The 22,338-nt window shown below is 44.6% G+C and overlaps 2 protein-coding genes across 2 annotated transcripts; one reads left to right on the forward strand and one right to left on the reverse strand.

The window, feature by feature from the left end:
* Window positions 1–2,772: 2,772 nt before the first annotated feature.
* LOC115955014 lies at window positions 2,773–4,854 on the forward strand. The gene is made up of 4 exons (XM_031073038.1): window positions 2,773–3,395; window positions 3,475–3,654; window positions 3,731–4,131; window positions 4,212–4,854. The coding sequence occupies exons 1-4, from the start codon at window positions 2,837–2,839 to the stop codon at window positions 4,746–4,748; spliced, it is 1,677 nt and encodes a 558-aa protein (XP_030928898.1). The 5' UTR covers window positions 2,773–2,836; the 3' UTR covers window positions 4,749–4,854.
* Window positions 4,855–12,842: 7,988 nt separating this feature from the next.
* Window positions 12,843–15,606, reverse strand: LOC115956545 (thiamine thiazole synthase, chloroplastic-like). Its single transcript, XM_031074888.1, has 3 exons — window positions 15,091–15,606; window positions 13,711–14,199; window positions 12,843–13,229 (listed from the first exon to the last, which is right to left on the reverse strand). The coding sequence occupies exons 1-3, from the start codon at window positions 15,508–15,510 to the stop codon at window positions 13,077–13,079; spliced, it is 1,062 nt and encodes a 353-aa protein (XP_030930748.1). The 5' UTR covers window positions 15,511–15,606; the 3' UTR covers window positions 12,843–13,076.
* Window positions 15,607–22,338: the final 6,732 nt, after the last annotated feature.

A 22,338-nucleotide genomic window follows, 5' to 3' on the forward strand; every position in this document is an offset into this window, starting at 1 on the left:
CTTCAAAAAATCATTAAAGTTCTATTGATCAAGCCTCTAAAGCCTTGAAGAATTTCCATCCAAAAGCCTTTGCATTTGAAGAATCTTCAAAGAACTTGAAGAACATTCAAAGAACTCGAAGAACAACAAAACTCTAACAAGTTCAAAACTAGGAATTCGTTGTGAACACCTTTTGATCCATCTTCCAACCAAAGTAGAGAAGATTTCATGTTCAAGTCAAGACTACGAGAGGATAGAATCAAAGGATCTTTCTTATGTAAAAGAATTAAAACAAAAAATTGTACTTACTCATTTTATAAATACAAATTTATATTTGTGAAGCACTTTCAATTGTTTGATTTTCAAACTTGAGAATTTTGTGTTTACAACAACGAGCCGGGACAAATAAAATCTATCCCCACTCGATCACCTCTTCAAGGCAGAAAAAATTAACACAAGGCAAGATAGATCATATGGACAGGGAATATTTATCATTCATACTAAAAATGTCACTATCCCATATGCTTCTTCCTTTTTTTTTTTTTTTTTTTTTTTTTTTTTTTTTTTTTTTTTTTTGAGGAACCTATCCCATGTTTTGATCATGCTTAGATGGCAAAGTCATTTGCTCGGCTCTACATATATGCAAAGGTGACCACCCTAACTTGCAAAAAATGTATGTTATATATATATATATATATGCTTACAAAAAAAAAAAAAAAAAAATTATATGCTAAACTAACTTATTCTGACCACCCTAAAAATTTTGAACACCCTGACTTGAAAATCATAGCAATTTGGGTTTAACAAAAATAAGAGTAATGCTATCTCCACAACATTTTCATTATGATTTAGGCCAAATACTAACATTACTGACATTACTTTTCTATCTATCAATAATAATTTGTCAAATAAGATTTGTTATGAAAATGTTATGGACATTAGCATTACGCCAAAAATAATTTTGGCCTTCCAAACATAATTCTTAACCCCTTAAACCCCAAAAAATGGCTTAAATAATAACAATAAAAATTAGCCCAACTAACAACAAAAATAACCCAAACAAAAACAAGATTAAACCAAATAACAATAAGTGAACAAATTGTTCAATAAAAAGCCTATTCAAATTTGTAACTCGTTCAAACCATTATATAAAAATAATCTATAATTTCATTGTTTCTTAAAATATTGCACCAAGATTTCTATTGTAGTCTTGCGTTCTCATTAGCAGTGCCCACAATTATGCTCTCTATGACTTTATAGTTACAACAATTTTACTCTTCTTAGCAACGTGGCTCGCACCTAGAGCAAATATCATCTCTCTCTCTCTCTTTCTCTCTCAATTTCTCTTTTCTAATATCACTTTAGACTCACTTTATTACTCTCTCATTTTATTACTCTCATCTCAGCATTTTTAGTTCTCACTTTATCTCTTATCAATTTTTTTTTCTTTTTCTCTTTGATAATAGAAAGAAATTATAATAAATCATATGTGTACTTATTTTTGTGATGTTGATATATTTAAATTAATTCTTTATTAGATTTTATATTGATGACGTTGAGAATTGTCACCAATGAGTCGCACTGTACTCGCGAGTCAACGAACCTGCACAACAAGAACGAACGGGAGAAAAACCCTTAGAGAGCACCGGTGTGGTGCCGGCCAAAAGTTCTCCGAAGGTCAAGTCAGAATTCGTCCCTTGAGTTATTTTTTAAAGGCGTTAGAGAGGGTCAATTAATCTTACCTTGATTTGCGTGAAAGTTACTCCTTTTATAGCAGTGGAGAGGTGGCTTTTCTTCTTGACCTCCAGATCTTTCCAATGTGGGACTCTGATACCATTTCCCTTATTGGATCTTAAGGCTTTTCTAGGCAATAGAGATTTCGGGCTATGGGCCCTTACTATGTCTGTCCATGATGGGCCTTTAGGGAGCGTGGGTCCCGCTTTACACAGACCAAACAGTACCTATCCGTCAGGCCCATTAAGATAGGCCCACCAGACTAAATCTTACCATCTTCAGTTGCCCCCTTCACCCCAATGGTCCGTCTGTTCCAAGGATCAATGGGGTGACGATCCTAATGTAGGGGCATGACGGGTACTTTAATGACGGAATGGATCCGTGAAACAGAAGATTTAAAGTAATAGGCGGACACAACCGTCAGATTGTATGACGGTTTCAGATCTTTAACCGTCAGATAGGATGACGGGTATCTTGCAGTTTCAGACGGTTTCATCTAGTCGACGGTTACCATCTACTGATGCGAGCAGACAGGTTAGCATTTATTAGCATGCCACGTGTCAATCTCTGACTGGCCGTTGTATAGGATCGAAGCGTCGCTTCGTCTTCCGTGCATCTCCTATATATATGAGGCGTCTCAATCTCTCATTTTCGCATTTCCAAACAGAAAACGTCTGTCAGAGAGAACCGTCAACCTTGTCAGAGAAGTCCGTCGAGCACTGGTAACCACCAATTACCACAACCGTCAGCATTACTCCGTCAGGTGTGGTAAGTATTTACTTTAATTTCATATTCAAGTTACATTTTCGACCAAGCATTATTGTTAGGCTTAATATACCCGTCAATGTTTTTAAACCCGTCAAGTCTTAGGTTTCATCATTAATTGTAGGAAATGTCTAGTGCGTCAAGTAACCAATCGGTGGTTCGTGACGGGACGGAATACGAGAATGTATACCCGTCCGGTCATAAAGACCAAGATAGTCCAGGCGAAGATAGGAGTCCGTCTGCATCCTCTTCGTCCTCAACAAGTGAGGATGTGGAGAAAATTGAGATAGAGGGTCCTGCTGACGGGAATCAAGCACTGGAGTCCGTCGTAGGTGCTGATGGACTAAGGCAGTTCATCATGTTACCAGAGTGGACAGTGCATAGGTTCACATCCGTCATCCGGGAGAGACATTTCAGTACCTTTAGAACAAATTTTCAGATACCAGATTACATCCCAATCCGTCTTCCCTACGTGTCGGAGAGATGTTATTATGACGGAGTAGAAGGTGTTGGAGTGTACGAGCAGGTGTTGAAGGCTGGACTTCGGTTCCCGCTCTCTACACTCCATAGGGAACTCTTGCATTACCTGGGACTGTCCGTCACCCAGATTTCTCCAAACGCCTGGAGGGTCTTCATAGCAATGGAGATTCTTTATGGCGCAATGTCGAATGGAGAAAGGAGACTGACGGTCCGTGAATTTCTTCACTGTTACCGTCCAGATGAGATTGATAGATCAAGGGGGTTGTACCGTTTTGCTAGTCGAAGTCCCTTGTTGAAGGTCATCTTTGAGACCCCAGACTCAAATAGAGACTGGAAGAGTCGCTATTTCTTCCTGGAGGGTGACAGGTGGATGAACCGTCCAGGAGAGACGGAGTACATGCCCGTCGATACAACTTGGGGGATAATAAACCAAGCGCGTATGCACCCGTCTTGCTTGTTCCTTTTTTATACACCCGTCCTCTATTATGTGCGTATTTTGACCGTCTCTCTTTGCAGGTAGAGGGCGCCCGCAGGTTAGCCTCGAGGAATTTAGTTTCCTTGAAAAGGTTTGTAGAAAAGCTAAGCCGGACGAAAGGACCTGGGCCAAGTTAGTGAATCCAAAGACAATACACTGGTATTGTGACGGTCCAGAACCTACCCGTGAGGCCATTGCTTACGACGAAAGAATACACAAACGTGAGTCCGTCTACTTTTACCCTTGAAATTGAAATTTTACTTTTGAGAGAACATCATCATCCGTCCTGTATTGCAGAAATGGACGACGCCAAGAGAAGAGCCATGATAAAATCTCTAGCCGTCGAGCAAAAGAAGACGGGTGAGATCGTTGTTCCCAGTGTGCCGGGGTCATCGGGCAAGAGGAAGCAGCCACCAAAGTCCGACCGTCCACACAAGCAGCCAAAGGTGTCAATGGAGCCCATCGTGGGCTTGATGGCTGAGGGCCCTAAGGCCGTCAACCAAGTTAAACAGGGGGCCGGTAAGGGCCTAATGCATGCTCCACCCGTCAGCGAGGAGAAGCCCCCTCCCCTTCTTCGTGATGATTCGAAGTTCGCTTTGGAAAAGCTTACGTCCATACTTTCTGCAGAGGACTATGAGGATCTGGGGAATCACTCGACGGAGGCGATGGGAGAGACGGGGTTATTTGCCGTCGGACAGGTAACTTTTCATTATCCTTCAGTGTATGTCCGTTCACTTTCTAGTTTCATTTTTAACACTTCTAATTTTCTTTATTTCAGTCCTTGGTTATGATGAAGGGCTTGATGGACCGTTGCCTCAACCGTGAAGCGGCTCTGGAACGGGTACGGTCAAAACTTGGGAAGACGGAAGAAGAGCTTAGCCAGCTGCACAAGTGGAAGTCCACCATGGAGCAGAAATTTGAACTGTCTGAGAATACAAGAAAGGAGCTTGAACAGAAGACGGAAGAAGCTGGGAAGGTCTTGAAGAGCAGAGCGGACGAGGTGAAAGATCTGAAGAAAAAGCTCCGTCATGCAAAGGACGACGCCGTCAGCGAATATCGCAACTCCGAGTCCTTGTTGAAGGAGCTGGGAGGATCGTTCCTTCAAGGCTTTGACGATGCGCTCCGTCAGATAAAAAAGACCTACCCAGATCTGGACGTGTCCATGATAACACTTACTGATCAAGATCAGACTTCTGCCCTGCCCGTCGCCTCCGAAAATACGGAGGACCTCTTTGGGGAAGAAGCAGCTCAGGGTGACGGAGAGTCCGCTCTGCCGAATGAGGTCGCTGTTGCCGACCCCAAGAAAGCAGAGTAACCCATGTAATTGTTTAGGAGGATCCGTCTCCCTTTTATATACAGTTAATTATTTGTAGACGGTTTGTTTAAAGTTTGATTTTGTATTGAACAATGTTTGATTTTAAGTGTTGATTTGCATAAGCTAATCTGTTGATCCGTCCACTTTAAAAGCTGTTGCTGACTTATAGTCATGTTGTCCGTCCACCTCGTGGGCGTTTTGGAGCCGTCCGCTTTATTTATGTATGTAATTTTCCCACCGTTTTGGTTGAACCGTCCAATTTATGGACATGTAGAATTATTCACCGTTTTAGATGATCCGTCCACTTAGTGGCATAAATACCTCGAACTTATGGAAGTATTGAATTACGTAGGTCCGTCCACTTTGTGGAGGCCATATCGTCCAACTTGTGGACTTGTTTAAATACTCACCGTTTTGATGATCCGTCCATTTCGTGGACATGTAGAATTATTTACCGTTTTAGGTTACCCGTCCACATTGTGGCGTATAGACCGTCTACTTTTACGGACGCGTAGAATTATTCACCGTTTTAGGTGATCCGTCCACTTAGTGACGTATTAACCGTCCACTTTTACGGACATGTAGAATTATTCACCTGTTTAGGTGATCCGTCCACTTAGTGGCGTATTAACCGTCCACTTTGACGGACATGTAGAATTATTCACCGGTTTAGGTGATCCGTCCACTTAGTGGCGTATTGAACAATGTTTGATTTTAAGTGTTGATTTGCATAAGCTAATCTGTTGATCCGTCCACTTTAAAAGCTGTTGCTGACTTATATAGTCATGTTGTCCGTCCACCTCGTGGGCGTTTTGGAGCCGTCCGCTTTATTTATGTATGTAATTTTCCCACCGTTTTGGCTGAACCGTCCAATTTACGGACATGTAGTTTTAGATGATCCGTCCACTTAGTGGCATAAATACCTCGAACTTATGGAAGTATTGAATTACGTAGGTCCGTCCACTTTGTGGACTTATATTATTCTCACCGTTTTGGGTGATCCGTCCACTTTGTGGACTTTTAACTAGCATCCGTTCAATTTGAGGACAATTGTAGTGATATCAAAGTAGACAGAAGATCATACTTGTTTCTAATTGCGTAAAGGAAAAGTGCCTGCCCCCTTGGGCTTAAAAAAGGCACGACTGGATTGTAGCAAAGAAACACATGTTAAAGAAAACTTATAAATAGTTAATAAAAAGCCAAATGGAAAATTGGTTGCCGTTCGCCGTGTTACTATCACTGGTAGTATTTCCTCAAATGCTCCGCATTCCATGGATGCAGTAGCTTCTCCCCCTCTGTAGTCTCCAGGTGGTATGTTCCTTTCCTTTTCCATGCCGTGACTCGGTAAGGTCCTTCCCAGTTGGGGCCGAGCTTTCCCTGTGTAGGGTCTCTAGCTGCACCCATGACCCTTCTGAGTACCAGGTCTCCCACTTGGAAGTCTCTGTGTCGGACCCTGGAGTTGTAATGTCTGGCCATGCGTTCCTGGTATCTTGCGATCCTTTGCTCCGCGGCCGACCTTACCTCATCTATCAGGTCCAGCTGTAGCCTCATTGATTCGTCGTTCCTGCCTTTATCATGGTTATGAACCCTGTAACTTGTGAGGCCAACTTCTGCGGGGATGACCGCCTCATTCCCGTATGTCAGTCGGAATGGCGTCTCTCCTGTCGGAGTCCTAGCCGTCGTCCTGTACGCCCAAAGTATGCTCGGTAATTCTTCGGGCCATATCCCCTTTGCCCCCTCGAGCCGAGTCTTGATAATCTTTAGCAGGGATCGGTTCGTGACTTCAACCTGGCCATTGGCCTGAGGATGGGCGGGTGATGAGTAGTGGTTTTTTATTCCTAGCTGTGTGCAGAAATCCCTGAAGTGGCCGTTGTCGAACTGCCTCCCGTTGTCCGAGACAAGGACTCTAGGAATACCAAACTTGCATACGATGGACCGCCAGACAAAACTTCTAATGTTCTTTTCTGTGATGGTGGCCAAGGCTTCCGCTTCTACCCATTTTGTGAAGTAGTCAATACCCACTACCAAGAACTTGAGCTGCCTTACCGCCGTTGGGAAAGGCCCCATGATATCCAGTCCCCATTGAGCGAACGGCCATGGAGCCGTCATGGGTGTGAGCTCCTCAGCCGGCTGTCCGATAAAATTGCTGAACCGCTGGCATTTGTCGCAGCTTTTAACGTAAGACTCGGCATCCTTCTGCATGGTCGGCCAGTAGTACCCAGCTCGTACCAGTTTGTGCACTAACGACCGCGACCCAGAATGGTTCCCGCATATCCCTTCGTGTACTTCCCTCATTACGTAGTCTGCCTCTTCAACCCCGAGGCATCTTAGGTAAGGACGGGAGAAACCCCTCTTGTAAAGAATGTCTTTTATCAAGACGAATCTCGCCGCTTGGACTTTTAATTTCCTCGCTGCCTCCTTCTCTTGGGGCAGTAACCCGTCCTTCAAGTATGAAGTTATCTGTGTAGTCCAGTTTCTTTCGGAGCGTATCTCCTGCATATTGTCGGGGTCTATTAGTGGGAAGACTTGAACAAAGGAAAGTACATTACCCGGTGTCGTCACATGTTCTGCTGAAGCGGCTTTGGCTAGGCGATCGGCGAGCTCATTCTCTCCTCTGGGGATTTGGACGACCGTCGCTTTTAGCCCGTTGATTCTCGCCTTCACTTGATCAAGATATCTCTTTAGCCTTTCCCCCTTACATTCATACTCTCCGTTTACTTGATTGGTCACGACCTGCGAGTCGCAATGAACGGCTACACTTTCCGCTCCGGCGGCTTTTGCCAGGTCGAGTCCTGCCGCCACTGCTTCGTACTCTGCTTCATTGTTGGTAATGGGAAAGTCGAGACGGACCATACATTCGATCTTGTCTCCTTCTGGTGACAGCAACACTATGCCGGCCCCTCCAATTCGCCGATTGGAGGACCCGTCGGTGTAGATGCTCCATTTGGGGGGTTCTTCTGCCCCCTTGTCCTCGTCTCGCGTAAACTCTGCTATGAAGTCGGCTACAGCTTGTCCTTTGATGGCTACACGCGGACGGTACTTGATGTCAAACTCACTCAATTCTATTGCCCACAACGTCAGTCGACCCGCGGCTTCGGGATTACTCAGTGCCCTTCGCAAGGGCTTGTCGGTCATTACATTCATGGTATGGGCTTGAAAGTAAGGTTTCAGCTTGCGAGCCGCCGTTATCAATGCGAAAGCGAGTTTCTCCATAGGTTGGTATCTTTCTTCGGCGCCGCGGAGCGCCCGGCTGGCGTAGTATACAGGCTTCTGTGCATTATCCTCTTCTCTAATTAAAGCAGCGCTGACGGCGACAGATGAGACTGCCAAGTAGAGGAAAAGTTCTTCGCCAGGTTGCGAGGGACTCAATAGGGGTGGTGAAGATAGGTATGCCTTTAACTCCTCGAACGCTCGCTGACACTCGTCCGTCCACTCGAAGGATTTCTTTAATGTGCGAAAAAAGGGCAGGCACTTGTCCGTGGCTCTCGACACGAATCTATTTAACGCCGCTATCTTGCCGTTAAGGCTTTGTATCTCCTTCACATTTCGCGGGGGTGCCATTTCTAATATGGCTCGGATTTTGTCCGGGTTAGCCTCAATCCCTCTCTGGGATACCATGAAGCCTAGGAATTTGCCTGCCGTTACGCCGAATGCGCATTTTCCCGGATTGAGTTTCATGTTGTAGGATCGTAGCGTACCGAACGTTTCCTTAAGATCTTCGAGGTGGTCTTCCTCCTTCCGGCTCTTCACAAGCATGTCGTCGACATAGACTTGAACATTCCTCCCGATCTGCTGCGCGAACATCTTGTTCATTAGCCTTTGGTATGTTGCCCCCGCATTCTTCAGGCCGAATGGCATTACTTTGTAGCAGAATAGTCCTTGGCTGGTTACGAACGAAGTCTTTTCCTGATCGGCCTCGTGCATGCGGATCTGATTGTAACCCGAGAAAGCGTCCATGAAGCTTAGTAACTGGTGTTGAGCCGTCGAGTCTACTAGGACGTCGACTCTTGGAAGGGGATAGCTATCTTTAGGGCACGCTTTGTTAAGATCGGTGAAATCCACGCACATGCGCCACTTGCCGCTCGCTTTCTTTACCATTACCACATTCGCCAGCCAATCGGGATAGTAGACTTCCCTGATGAGGCTTGCCTCTTGGAGTTTGCGGACCTCCTCCGCTATTGCTTGGTCCCGTTCCGTTGCGAACACTCTCTTCTTTTGTCGGACGGGTGGAAACGAGGGTAATACATTCAATTTGTGTACCATGACGGAGGGATCGATTCCCGGCATATCGTCATGGCTCCAGGCGAACACATCCTTATTGCTCCTCAGGAAAGCTACTAGCTCTTGACGGATTCCGGGTTTGGCAAGCGTTCCGATCTTGGTTGTTCTGTCCGGATTGGAACTGTCAAGAGTTATCTCCTCCAGCTTCTCTGTCGGTTCCGCCACCGTTCGGTGCTCTTCTATGTTCAAGGCCTGGATTTGGTCTTGCATCTCCATCATAGCGACGTAGCATTCTCGTGCGGCAACTTGGCTTCCGCGTAGCTCTCCTACCCCATATTCCGTTGGGAACCTGACCATTAGGGCGTAAGTTGATGTTGACGCCTTCCACGTGTTGAGCGTAGGTCGTCCAAGAATGGCATTGTAGGCGGACGAGCAATCGACCACCAAGAATGTCACGTTCCTGGTGATTTGTTGGGGGTAATCTCCTACTGTCACCCGTAACGTTACTGAGCCCAGAGGGAATACCTTACTCCCTCCAAAACCAACGAGCGGGGCGTCTGTCGGTATTAGCAGGTCCCTATCAATCCTCATCTGCTGGAATGCCGGATAGTACAATATGTCGGCCGAACTGCCGTTGTCGATCAACACTCGGTGGACGTTGTAGTCTCCTGTCCGCACGCTGACGACGAGGGCATCGTCGTGTGGATGGTGTAGGCGCCGTGCATCCTCTTCCGTGAACCCAACAATAGGTTCTTCTCCGTTTGCTATCCTTGGCATTCTGCTCGTCAACTGGACATTCTGTACCGTCCGAAGGTATGTTTTGCGAGCCTTCTTTGACGATCCGGCCGCAGCAGTCCCTCCGACTATCATTCTTATGTCTCCAATTGGGGGTCTTGGTCGCTCGTTTTCTCGACGGAGGTGTTGTTCCTGTGGGGGTTGATCCGTTCTCCCCTTGTTGACGAACTTCTGCAGCTTCCCTTGTCGGATAAGTGCTTCGATTTGCTGCTTCAAGTCGTAGCAATCGGCCGTGTCGTGGCCGTGGTCACGATGAAAGCGGCAATATTTGTCTCTAGGCCTTTTGCTGGGGTCACTCTTCAGCTTTCCTGGGAACGTCAGGGACCCTTCGTCCTTAATCTGCATTAGGACTTGGTCAATCGGCGCGTTTAGAGGGGTGAAACTCGCGAACCTTCCGCCCATGGGTTTTGGACGTCTGTCCTCCCTTCGGTCTCCCATCCTTCCTTTCTTCCGCCCTTGGTCTTGTCGAGAATCCTCCTGTCGGTCTCTTTTCTTGGGCCTATCTTCTCGCGATAATAGTGCGTCTTCAGCGTTCATATATTTGGTGGCCCTGTAAAGGACCTCCGACATGGTCTTGGGGTCGTTTTTGTATAGGGAGAACAAAAACTTACCCCCCTTTAGTCCGTTTGTGAATGCTGCTACCAATATCTTGTCGTCGGCTTCGTCGATCGAGAGTGCTTCTTTGTTGAAGCGTGATATGTAGGCCCTTAACGTCTCCTCTTCCCGTTGCTTGATATTCATCAAACAAGCCGTGGATTTCTTGTACCGATGTCCTCCGATGAAATGCGTAGTAAATTGAGCGCTTAGCTCCTTGAAGGTGCTGATGGAGTTGGGCGCTATCCGGCTGAACCAAATCCTTGCTGCGCCCTTCAGGGTTGTAGGAAAGGCCCTGCACATAATCGCGTCTGCCACTCCCTGAAGGTGCATCAGGGTCTTGAAGGTCTCTAGGTGATCTAGAGGGTCCTTGACTCCGTCGTAACTATCCATACTTGGCATACGGAACTTATTTGGCAGGGGGAAGGAGTTAACAGCTGCTGTGAATGGTGAGTCAGTCCGGTTGACAAGGTCGTCAAGATCACTTGACACTCGCCCCTTGAGAGCGCTCATCATCACATCCATCTGCTCCTTCATCGCCTGCATCTCCGCGATGATGGATTGTGGAGCAGTGTCCGTCGGGGAAGGGATGCTTATGTCCCGTCTTACTGGTTTGCTCGGGGCGTTACTCCCCTGTGGTCCGTCCTGATTTCTCCTTTCGGCGCTGTTCCCCTCTTGATCCGCTCCTTGGTTACTGACCACGGCATTCTTTTGGTTCAGCTGCTCTTGTAGGTCGTGGTTTTGCTTGGTGAGGCGCTCTACGGCTGCGGCGAGCGTCCTGACCTGTCTCTCAAGGGCCGTCGTAGGGGCTTCTTCCTGAACGTCATTCGTGGTTGCCATTGAGCGAGTGAGTACCATGTAACTCTTTTGTCTGGGAATCTACGAAGTACTATACGTCTCTCGTTCTTCCCCACAGACGGCGCCAACTGATGACGTTGAGAATTGTCACCAATGAGTCGCACTGTACTCGCGAGTCAACGAACCTGCACAACAAGAACGAACGGGAGAAAAACCCTTAGAGAGCACCGGTGTGGTGCCGGCCAAAAGTTCTCCGAAGGTCAAGTTAGAATTCCGTCCCTTGAGTTATTTTTTAAAGGCGTTAGAGAGGGTCAATTAATCTTACCTTGATTTGCGTGAAAGTTACTCCTTTTATAGCAGTGGAGAGGTGGCTTTTCTTCTTGACCTCCAGATCTTTCCAATGTGGGACTCTGATACCATTTCCCTTATTGGATCTTAAGGCTTTTCCAGGCAATAGAGATTTCGGGCTATGGGCCCTTACTATGTCTGTCCATGATGGGCCTTTAGGGAGCGTGGGTCCCGCTTTACACAGACCAAACAGTACCTATCCGTCAGGCCCATTAAGATAGGCCCACCAGACTAAATCTTACCATCTTCACATAGCATTTTAAGTTTCTTAGTGATATTTAAGTGCTTTTTTTTTTTTTTTTTTGGTGACGCTAATATACTCAAATTATTTCAAAAATATTTCTAGAGATATTTAAGTGCTTTTATTATTATTATTATTATTTTGGGTGATGCTAATATACTCAAATTATTTCAAAAATATTTCGAGAGCCACCGCTATGTTGATAAACTAATGGTTTAGGTACTCCCTTCCCCATCCATTTGCACTTCTTCGTTGACACATCTCATGATAATTTTTTTTTCCTTTATTTTACGTTGAGATTTTGTTTAGATTTGTTAAGGTTGAGTCAATCTTCAATTGGATGCGCTTGTGAATTAATGTGGGTCCACCGAGCAGTAAAGCTGATCCTACTGCTGCTCGACTTTCCCCTCATAATTCTGAGTCCAAATCTTCTATACCACTTTTTGTGTACTACTCTATGTTCCACCAATTACTACTTACCAAATATATGATTGCTTTCCATTTTAAACTTCAGTAATTTTATAAGGAAAGTAAAATGAATACATGTCAAGTAGTGATTGGTGGAACATAAAATGGTACACAAAAAGTGGTATAGAAGATTTGGACTCCATAATTCTCACCCATTCGCCTTGACTCCCATTTTAAAAAACCGTAGAGGATGATACGGAGCAAAAACCCTCTCCAAAAGTTTAATTGCTCTCAATCATTAGGATTAGCACTGAAACTACAGGTAACAGGTAACCGATGACTAGGTGAGTTCATAAAAGTACTTACTCATAATGGCTCAACGAAATTATAAGGCTTTCTACATCAAAGTCTATTCCCTGATGACAATTTGAGCTTCTAATTTCTTATTTGTAGATGATTACGGTTTTGGATGATTTTTCTCAACCACTAATTTGGAGTCATCTATAACACATTAAGCAAACTGCATCATACACCTAAACACAATGAATCAATGACCATTATCTCATCATGTGTACTGTTCCTGCAAAACCTAAACTGTATGATTTCTAGCACAAATCATGGGACCATCTAGCACACGAAGGAGAAGGTCCAAATCATTGAAAAGGAAAAAGGAGAAGATGGCCAAGGACTATCCAGAAAATAACACTTTTGTCTCTAGCCAAGCGAGATGCATACAAGAAGTAAATAAAGCTAAATGCTAAATGCTAGCATTAAAAGTTCCAAAGCCATAAAGTACCAAAAGAAGAAAAGCCCACCATATAAACATCATCCTCACTCCACCACACCACAAACTCATTCCTATGAACTGTATTTTATTCCGGCACATATATTTTTTTTATTATTAAAAACTCTAAAATTTGATTCTAGGCTTCTGCAATTTCTGCAGAATCTGCGGCAGCTAGAATCAACTCCGGGTGGATGGCTTCTGCATCCAGAGCGTTGGGAAGTCCCAGTGCCTTCAAGGCCAAGTGGGCAGCTTTCTGCCCTGAGATCATCATGGCACCAAATGTGGGTCCCTGCATTACCAAAAAGAAATTGCAATTACAAATAAATCACTTTCATCAATATTGCAGGCAATCTTTTTGCTCTTCCTAGCTAGTGGCATTTCCATCACTGAAAAAGACACATATCTCTCTAATTGCTGTTGGGTCCGCGCCCTCTATCATTGAGGTTGTCAATATTAAGTTGGGTCCAATGTAATTGCCTTTATATATTCTCTCTTTCTCTCTTCACTACCTCCATAATTGTCTTAAAGGGTCAAGCCTCCCCATCATTTCTTTCTCATACCATTACATTAGTAACAAAATATCTAAAAGAAATAAGAACAAAAAAGGCCTTCTGCAATTATGTACTTAGGACTACAACTATTTGCATTATATCCCATCTTCTCCTTTCATTACTTAGAACATGGCATCCATATGCAACAAGGATAAGATGAGTATCAATTCTGAATGTTATAAGCTTATAGACACAGAATATATAAAAGAAATAACATACCATTCTTGGCGCTCCATCAATCTCAGCCACTTCCATCCCAGTAACAATCATCCCAGGCACAATTTCCCTAGTAAGCCTCACAATGGCATCCTCAGCTGTGTTCATATCCAGTGCCTTCATTCCAGGTACGCTGTCAATCATCCCAATGCTCTTGAGCCTCTTGACCCCAGTGGCCCCAAATGGCCCGTCGTGCCCACATGAGCTCACTACCACCTTAGCCTCCATGACATTGGGGTCCATGCATGACTGTGTGTCGTGGTTCATGGACACCAAGGCCCAGTTGGTCACCACCCCACCAACTCTTCCTTCTTTCACAATTAAGTCCTCGGCTGCCACCGCATTGAAGAGCTTGACATTGGGGCGAGCCAAGAGCTTGCTCATGATGGTTGAGGTGAAGAGAGCAGCGTGTTTGATCACAACATAGTTGTCTTGCTCATCGTACTCAATTTCAAGCTCGTCAAGGAAGAGATGAGCAGGCTTGCGAACAACCTATTTAGAAAATTTTAGTGAAAAATTAAATCTAAAATCTTTCATAAATTATAACAGTATAAATTTGGGGGACAGATTTTATTTGAGTAATATAATCAGCTACACACTTCACTTAAATATTTGAATAATAACTTCACATGGTTTTTTTTTTTTTTTATAAATATCATTATTCAATCCTTTTCTTTCTTTTCTTTTTCCTTTCACCAGCAAATTCAAGAGAAGTAAAAAGGAAAGGAAAATTTTCCTTCTTCCCTTGATAACAAAACATCATAAGCAATTAAATTTTTGCCTCTTCTTTCTGACTTTCTTCTCTCCATGTCCATTTATTAGTGACACAAAATTTCAAGAACCTTTTTCACATGAGATGGCAAAGTGGTGCAAGTGATTGGCTAGTGTAAAGACAACGTTGCTTCAGTCACAACTTGCCAGATCAACAATTGCGAACAAAAATTATGAAAATTTTAGTGTCCGATAGCATTACTCGCTTGCCAAACATTAACATAAAGCGACACACACAATTAAGTAGTAATTAATAGTCTCGTTCTGGTTAGTTTAGCTCGTGAATCCCATCTCTTTATTCAAAGCTCTTTTCTAGACAGTTCCTACTGAGATGGGCCCACCTACCCCTTCTTTAACATAAACAATCGGATAAACAAACCATAAACAAATCAATTTAAAACTAAATAAAAATTGCATCATGCCCATTATTCAAAAAGGACCACCCAAAAGAGCCATAAGCAAATAAATTAAAACTAAATAAAAATCGTATCTTTCTTAATCTATATACCTCCAATAACCCAATATAAACCGATAAAAAGAATACTTGGGATTCGTTTATCATTTTCACTCTTAAACCAAAGCATGCAAAATGATATGTTGAGATTCACGTACCATAGCAGAGAAGAGCTGACCACCGAGCCATGCACCGCCACCAGGGCTCACAGATTGCTCGATTATGGCCACTTGTACGGATGGGTTCTTGCTCAGTTCATAAGCGCATGAGAGACCAGCTGAGCCAGCACCGACCACGACCACATCGGTATCGGCGTAGGTGATCATGTCAGTCATGTACCTACGTGTCATCTCGCGTGAGACGATGGACTCCTTGATGGGCTCGAAGGCGAACCCTTTAAGATCGTACGGCGGAGGAGAGGCGGACATGGAGATTGCATGTGGGGCCACGGAAGATTTGGCGGGTTGATGGACACGGAGAGAAGAAGGTGGGGCCAAAGGGGTGCCATGGAAGGAAGAGGAGTCGAAGAAAGCGAGGGTTTGAGGCTTGGAGGTGAGAGTGGAAGCCATGGTTGCCATTTTCAATGAGATTAACAAACGACAGAGCGTTTTAGGATCTGTTTGTGTGTGTGAGACTGTCTGAGGTTGTGAAGATAATGTGGAAGCGAAGAGGGATTTTAAGGAGGAGTGGGGTAGAGAAAATATCAGGATGGTGAATGGTTGACACGTGCGGAGGGGATAGGATTTGAAGGGTCTAGAATGGCTGTATTGTTGTTACAAGTGGCACCCATGAAATGGACCTTATTATAGTGCAATGAGAGACTGTGTTGACAGTGCGAGTGATACAACTTTTTTGAGTAATGCTGGTACACTAACTTTGATATAATTTTGTGCTATAACTTACTATATGGTGCGTTTTGATTGATAAATATATGTTTCACGTGATTCATTGGCACACTTTAACCAACCAAAATTTATTATGTGACAAGTTGTAATTGTGCCAAAATTAGTGTCTCTTACTCAACTTTTTTTCAGCTTTTTTTTCACAGTAGTAATTTACTAATTTGTTACAACCATAATAAACAAATTTGACTTGTATTTTGATTAGTTTAATTATTAAAGCCTTTAATCGGAAGAAAATGTGTGAAGCTTGGGAGACTACACTCCCAATATTTTTTTTTTTTTAAATTAGCATATATATAAATATATATGTTTAAAATATTATATACATAAAATTTATATTTGGCCTTCCAAAATATTAAATCAGTCATTTCAATTTGAAAATTTACTCAAAAAATTTTAAGTTTAAAATAATCACTGGACTTATATGTGTTTAGTATTTTAATTTGCTTGTTTGATGCCTGAGATCCAAAGTTAAAAGTTTGAGATTTTAAGTTTTGAGTGATGTGTTACATTTTCACCCAAAGAATTATTTGAGCGCTTGTTATCTTTTGTTTATGTACTTGCATGTCTTAATTTTTTTACATAAAAATACTAATTGAATTTTTCACCAAGAAGAATATTGTATAGAATAGTTGTACTTCTATCTAGTTTTTCAATTTTTATAATAATTATTGTAAGGACGCGATTCGTGACGGACCGTAACAGTGTCGGGTTCGCACGTAAAAAGGCCCCTAGCAATATCATTTGTAGAGCGTGGGTTTGAAAGGCTAGGCCCTGGTTGACAGGCGGTGGGTTTTCGCGGTGTTCGTGTGAGCTTAAGTTTCTCTACACCCCTGGAGTCTTTCTCCTGGAGGTGGGCTGGGAGGCTCAGGTTTCTGGCCCTTTTTCCCAACCCCCTTTCAGGTTACTTCTTTTTCCTTTTATATTCGCCTGCGTTTATTGTCCTTCGTCCACGTATAGGGTCAATCTTTCCAAAATTGATACTTGTCCCATCAGTCCATTTTCAAAGTCGTTGGGGGTGGTTGTAAAAGTCAGGAACTGCAGCTCTGTCAGGTTCAGAGCATTGAATGGCAGTAAGAGCAGCTTTCCCGGGATATTTTAGATTTTTTGTCCTGGTCTCGGTCCTATACCGTTTCTGCCCTCCTTTCAGGGGGGGAACTTTGGGTCTGCCGAGGACTGAGCCGTCCTCGGCGATGTCCATAGGCTATTTGGTCGAGTTTGGGCCATAGCCCTCCTCGGCTTGGGCCGTCGGATTTTCCCCAGGTAGATGGGCCCGGCCCGTAAACCGTTTGGGCCCCACAATAGCCCCTCAAAACCCGGCTGTCCAACCTCTTGGTTGGAAAGGGGGGTTTTGGTAATGCCAAATCTCTTCCTATGGCCCAATCAGTTTGGCCCTTTAATGATGCTGGCGGCTTCTCATTTGTCCAAGAAACGCGCCGGTCTATGAGGTAGCCTTTTGATTTCGCGCTTGATGCGCTCTTACCGCTTGGGTATTCCAAAACGTGCCTTTAATAATCACTATTCGCGAGGTTACTTTAATTCGACGGTTTATTTTGATGGGGTGGAGAAGTGGAACCGGCGTGTTTGGGTTCGCTGATTCCTTCGGAGATCTGAACCTATTAAATGCCCTCCGCTCCGCCCTTTGTATAAGTAGGGCAGGAGAAGGTTATTGTTTTTACCAAAAATCCCTTTTCATCCTCCTGCGACTCTGGAATACTTAGCCTCCCTTGAGATTCGGTTTACTCGCCGGTTTATACACTTAGTCGTAAAATACTTTGACCATAACAACAAGGAATGCAAAAGCCCCACCCCTCCCAAAAACGCCACGTTCCGATGAAGCTTATCATGGCTCGATCGGGACAAGGATGGCGAAGACTCAAAATCAACCTCATCCTTCTTTCCGTCAAAATCCGAAGCAGGGACTCGTCACGTCAAACTTTCGACGTGACTGAGTCGAGAACACCCAAGATCGTTACCATCCGGCTCCTCACGAGCGTACCTAACATGGCACCGGCGTGTTAGGAGTCAGGGCGGAGGCAGGGGCTAAGTGCTTCTGCTTCTCCCTCTTTTGCTCCTTGGTGCCCTCCCCCCCCCTCTTCTTATAGTCTTCCCAGCACCAGTTCCGCCCTGGTGCTGTTTCTTTTCTATCTTTTGTTCCTCTCTTTGTCTCTTCATCTCTCTCTCTTCTTCTCCTCCTTCTTTACTCATGTCCTCCATCTTCTTTATTCATCCCCTCCACCTTCGTCATTGATTTCTTCCTTACTATTTCCTTCTTCTTCGTTCATTCTCTTTTTTTTAAGGTGAGTCCCTCTCTCGGTATGAGCAGCAATGAGGCAGAGATTGGAGAAACTTTGAAGACGAGTTTAAAAGATGCTTGACAGTTTACTTTTCTGTACTACAGATGTAATGGTTGCTTAGGCAGTTTATATTTTGTATAGGCTCGTTTGAGCCCCTTTTTGTATGTTGTAATGATTTTTTATATTAATAAAAATTGTTGTCTACCTTATTTCACATGTTATGTCTCTATGTTTTCATAAATCTGCAAGCGCTGCTCGGCACAATAATATAGCATCTAGATCGATGACGAATAAGACCAAAATATTTGATAATAAAATGATGTCGCCCTAACTTTAATAGAAATGCTTGGCCTAATAAGGCCGATCAATGAAGAGTAATACTTACCCAATGTCAGCCAAGGTGAAAAACGAAGGCTTGATGTCATGTAAGGGATAACTATTTGAAGATATATCACCCACCAGATGGGCGGCCCTCTTATATGACTAAGCGCTGGGGCGTTCCTCCCCCTTCCTTACGCCTTTAATGGCCTTAACATTTTATGGCGTGTAAGCCGTGGATGAAGTGACCTTACATTTCTACCAAATAACCCTTCTTTATGAGATTCAAACCTTTTCTTGTCCAAGTATTTGATTTTCCCATAGGCTTGAGTCCGAGGACCATACAAGGCCTTGGTTCTGCCCAAAAACTTGTTATTTTTATAACTTTTCGTGCTTGGTTTCCCCATAGGCTTGAGTCCGAGGACCATACAAGGCCTTGGTTCTGCCCAAAAACTTGTTATTTTTATAACTTTTCGTGCTTGGTTTCCCCATAGGCTTGAGTCCGAGGACCATACAAGGCCTTGGTTCTGCCCAAAAACTTGTTATTTTTATAACTTTTCGTGCTTGGTTTCCCCATAGGCTTGAGTCCGAGGACCATACAAGGCCTTGGTTCTGCCCAAAAACTTGTTATTTTTATAACTTTTCGTGCTTGGTTTCCCCATAGGCTTGAGTCCGAGGACCATACAAGGCCTTGGTTCTGCCCAAAAACTTGTTATTTTTATAACTTTTCGTGCTTGGTTTCCCCATAGGCTTGAGTCCGAGGACCATACAAGGCCTTGGTTCTGCCCAAAAACTTGCTATTTTTATAACTTTTCGTGCTTGGTTTCCCCATAGGCTTGAGTCCGAGGACCATACAAGGCCTTGGTTCTGTCCCTGGGCCCATATGCTGAACGGGCCTGGGCCGCGAATTTACTGGGCCCATAAATCAAGAGGTGTTTTCATAACCTTTGATCACGCGGTACCTTTTGGCGTCCCAGTGTTCGAGGTGCACCTTCTCGAGACTCTTTTAACCCCAGGGTTGCAGATGATGTTGGAAGTCGAGCCAGAGACGTTTTGTCTGTAGTGTTCCTTGGGATGCTGCGCGAATTAAATGTTACCACCTTATCCTTTAACATAAATAGGAGAGAAAGTTGCTCTATCCACACACAAATCCTTCAGACTCCTCCCTTAGTTCATCATGCTTAAGGCAGGGCTTGGGAAGAAGGAGCTCCCTCCGCTACTAAGGCGTCATGTCCCCCCGAGACTCAGAGTAGGGGGGTACGGGCCAAGGAGGTGCAAGTTCAAGGGAGCATTCCATTTTGTCATAGGGGAGAGGGTTCTCTTCCCTCTTTTAGCCAAAATCCGAAGCAGGTTCTGGTCATGCCAGTTTTTCGGTATGTCCAGAGAAGGAATTTCCACCATCAGCACTGTCTGCCTTGTAGCAGGCAAATTTTTGTGGGGGCTTCCCAACCTCAAGCTCCTAGCACCTTTTCTGTAGATGGTGTTAGCCTGAGGTCAGGTTCTTTGGCTGCCTGAGTTATGGGCATGCAGAGGTGTCGAGGAATAGTTTCCTTGGACAATAACTTGGCGCAGTAGCCAACCTCTCTTCTGAGCTGTCCCCACGGCCTTCTCTCCGCTCGCTTGTATTTTTCTTTACTTATGTAGCCAGTTTTAGTGTAGGCTTGTGTAAGCTTGTGTAAGCTTGCTTCAGCTTTTCATTGTACACTGTACTGTTCCTTTGTCTTAATAAAATATGTGTCTATTTCTCCCTACATATCTTTCTTCTTCGTAACAACTACTTTATGCATGAATATTAAATGCAAGCTTGCCCTTAAGGATATTCCAGGCAGAAAAAATGCTTTAACACGGGTTCCTACTAATTTAACCTCACAAATATTATCAAGTATAACAATGGTAACTTTCAATAAATCAAATTCTTGAAACTAACCGGGATAAGCGCTGAGTAATACGCGATGCATGCTAGACCAATGTCCGAGAACGATAATCTCTAAATAATTCGTCTGAAAGGGTAGCTAAGTAGCGAGGGACTTTGGTTGTGCTTTTGGGGTAATATGTTGCGCCGTATCGCGTCAACCCCTTTGATACTGGGGATCCGAGGGTAGACCGAGGAATCCGCGCAATCAAGGTATTAACTCGTCTGCTGACGCGGAGTTCTCTTCGGAGGGATTTCGAGATCTACGGGCCATAGTTTTTTCTTTAAATAGTTGGTTCCTCATCCAAGTAGTTGGTTTCCCCACAGGCTGGAGTCCGAGGACTTTGCAATGCCTTGGTTCTGTCCAAAAACTTAGTTTTCCTTGCATCCAGGTAGTTGGTTTCCCCTGAGGCTTGGGTCCGAAGACCATGCAATGCCTTGGTTCTGTCCAAAACCTAGTTTTCCACATCCAGGTAGTTGGTTTCTCCTGAGGCTTGGGTCCGTGGACCATGCAATGCCTTGGTTCTGTCCAAAACCTAGTTTCCACATCCAGGTAGTTGGTTTCCCCAAGCTTGAGTCCGGTGGACCTGCAATGCCTGTTCGTCCAAAACCTAGTTTCCACATCCAGGTAGTTGGTTCTCCCTGAGCTTGTCCGTGGACCATGCCAATGCCTGGTTCTGTCCAAAACCTAGTTTTCCAACACCGTAGTTGGTTTCTCCTGCAGCTGGGTCCGTGGACATGCAACCTGTTCTGTCCAAACCTAGTTCTTCCACATCCAGGTAGTTTCCCAGAGCTTGAGTGCCGGTGGACCATGCAATGCCTTGGTTCTGTCCAAACCTAGTTTTCCACACCAGGTAGTTGTTTCTCCGAGCTTGGTCCGGACCATGCAATCCTTGGTGTCTGTCCAAAACCTAGTTTTCACACCAGGTAGTTGTTTGCCCCAAGCTTGAAGTCCGGTGGACGTGCAATGCCCTTGGTTCTGTCCAAAACCTAGTTTCCACACCAGGTAGTTGGTTTCTCCGAGCTGGTCCGGACCATGCAATGCCTTGGTTCTGTCCAAAACCTAGTTTTCCACATCCAGGTAGTTGGTTTCCCCAGAGGCTTGAGTCCGGTGGACCATGCAATGCCTTGGTTCTGTCCAAAACCTAGTTTTCTCTTTGCGCGGGATCTTGGCTTTAGGGGAGTTAGCTCCTCGGCCAAGCCCCTAGAGTTTATCCATACGGTTAACGTTACCAGGTGCTTAGTCTACTCTCTACAGGGGACCTTGGCTTCAAGGGAGTTAGTTCCTCAACCCAGCCCCTAGTCAAGAAACGTAGTTCCTAACAGAACTTTATGCTAGGACTCTATAACCGACGGTTAGATATAACGAAGAAACTCTATCGACCCACTTCCCATACCAACACACAAGCCTTTCCCACAGACGGCGCCAATTGTAAGGACGCGATTCGTGACGGACCGTAACAGTGTCGGGTTCGCACGTAAAAAGACCCCTAACAATATCATTTGTAGAGCGTGGGTTTGAAAGGCTAGACCCTGGTTAACAGGCGGTGGGTTTTCGCGGTGTTCGTGTGAGTTTAAGTTTCTCTACACCCCTGGAGTCTTTCTCCTGGAGGTGGGCTGGGAGGCTCAGGTTTCTGGCCATTTTTCCCAACCCCCAACCGGGTTACTTCTTCTTCCTTTTATATTCGCCTGCGTTTATTGTCCTTCGTCCACGTATAGGGTCAATCTTTCCAAAATTGATACTTGTCCCATCAGTCCATATTCAAAGTCGTTGGGGATGGTTGTAAAAGTCAAGAACTGCAGCTCTGTCAGGTTCAGAGCATTGAATGGCAGCAAGAGCAGCTTTCCCTGGATATTTTAGATTTTTTGTCCTGGTTTCGGTCCTATACCGTTTCTGCCCTCCTTTCAGGGAGGGGAACTTTGGGTCTGCCGAGGACTGAGCCGTCCTCGGCGATGTCCATAGGCTATTTGGTCGAG

Source organism: Quercus lobata, chromosome 8 (assembly GCF_001633185.2).
Source record: "Quercus lobata isolate SW786 chromosome 8, ValleyOak3.0 Primary Assembly, whole genome shotgun sequence".
NCBI lineage: Eukaryota > Viridiplantae > Streptophyta > Magnoliopsida > Fagales > Fagaceae > Quercus > Quercus lobata.

Coding starts and splice junctions, on each gene's coding strand:
- LOC115956545 (XM_031074888.1), bottom strand. CDS start 15,510: ATGGCAACCATGGCTTCCACTCTCACCTCCAAGCCTCAAACCCTCGCT. Junction 14,200..15,090: donor GTCAGCTCTTCTCTGCTATG/GTACGTGAATCT, acceptor TTTTCTAAATAG/GTTGTTCGCAAGCCTGCTCA. Junction 13,230..13,710: donor TTGATGGAGCGCCAAGAATG/GTATGTTATTTC, acceptor TTGGTAATGCAG/GGACCCACATTTGGTGCCAT.
- LOC115955014 (XM_031073038.1), top strand. CDS start 2,837: ATGTTACCAGAGTGGACAGTGCATAGGTTCACATCCGTCATCCGGGAG. Junction 3,655..3,730: donor CGACGAAAGAATACACAAAC/GTGAGTCCGTCT, acceptor CCTGTATTGCAG/AAATGGACGACGCCAAGAGA. Junction 4,132..4,211: donor GGTTATTTGCCGTCGGACAG/GTAACTTTTCAT, acceptor TCTTTATTTCAG/TCCTTGGTTATGATGAAGGG.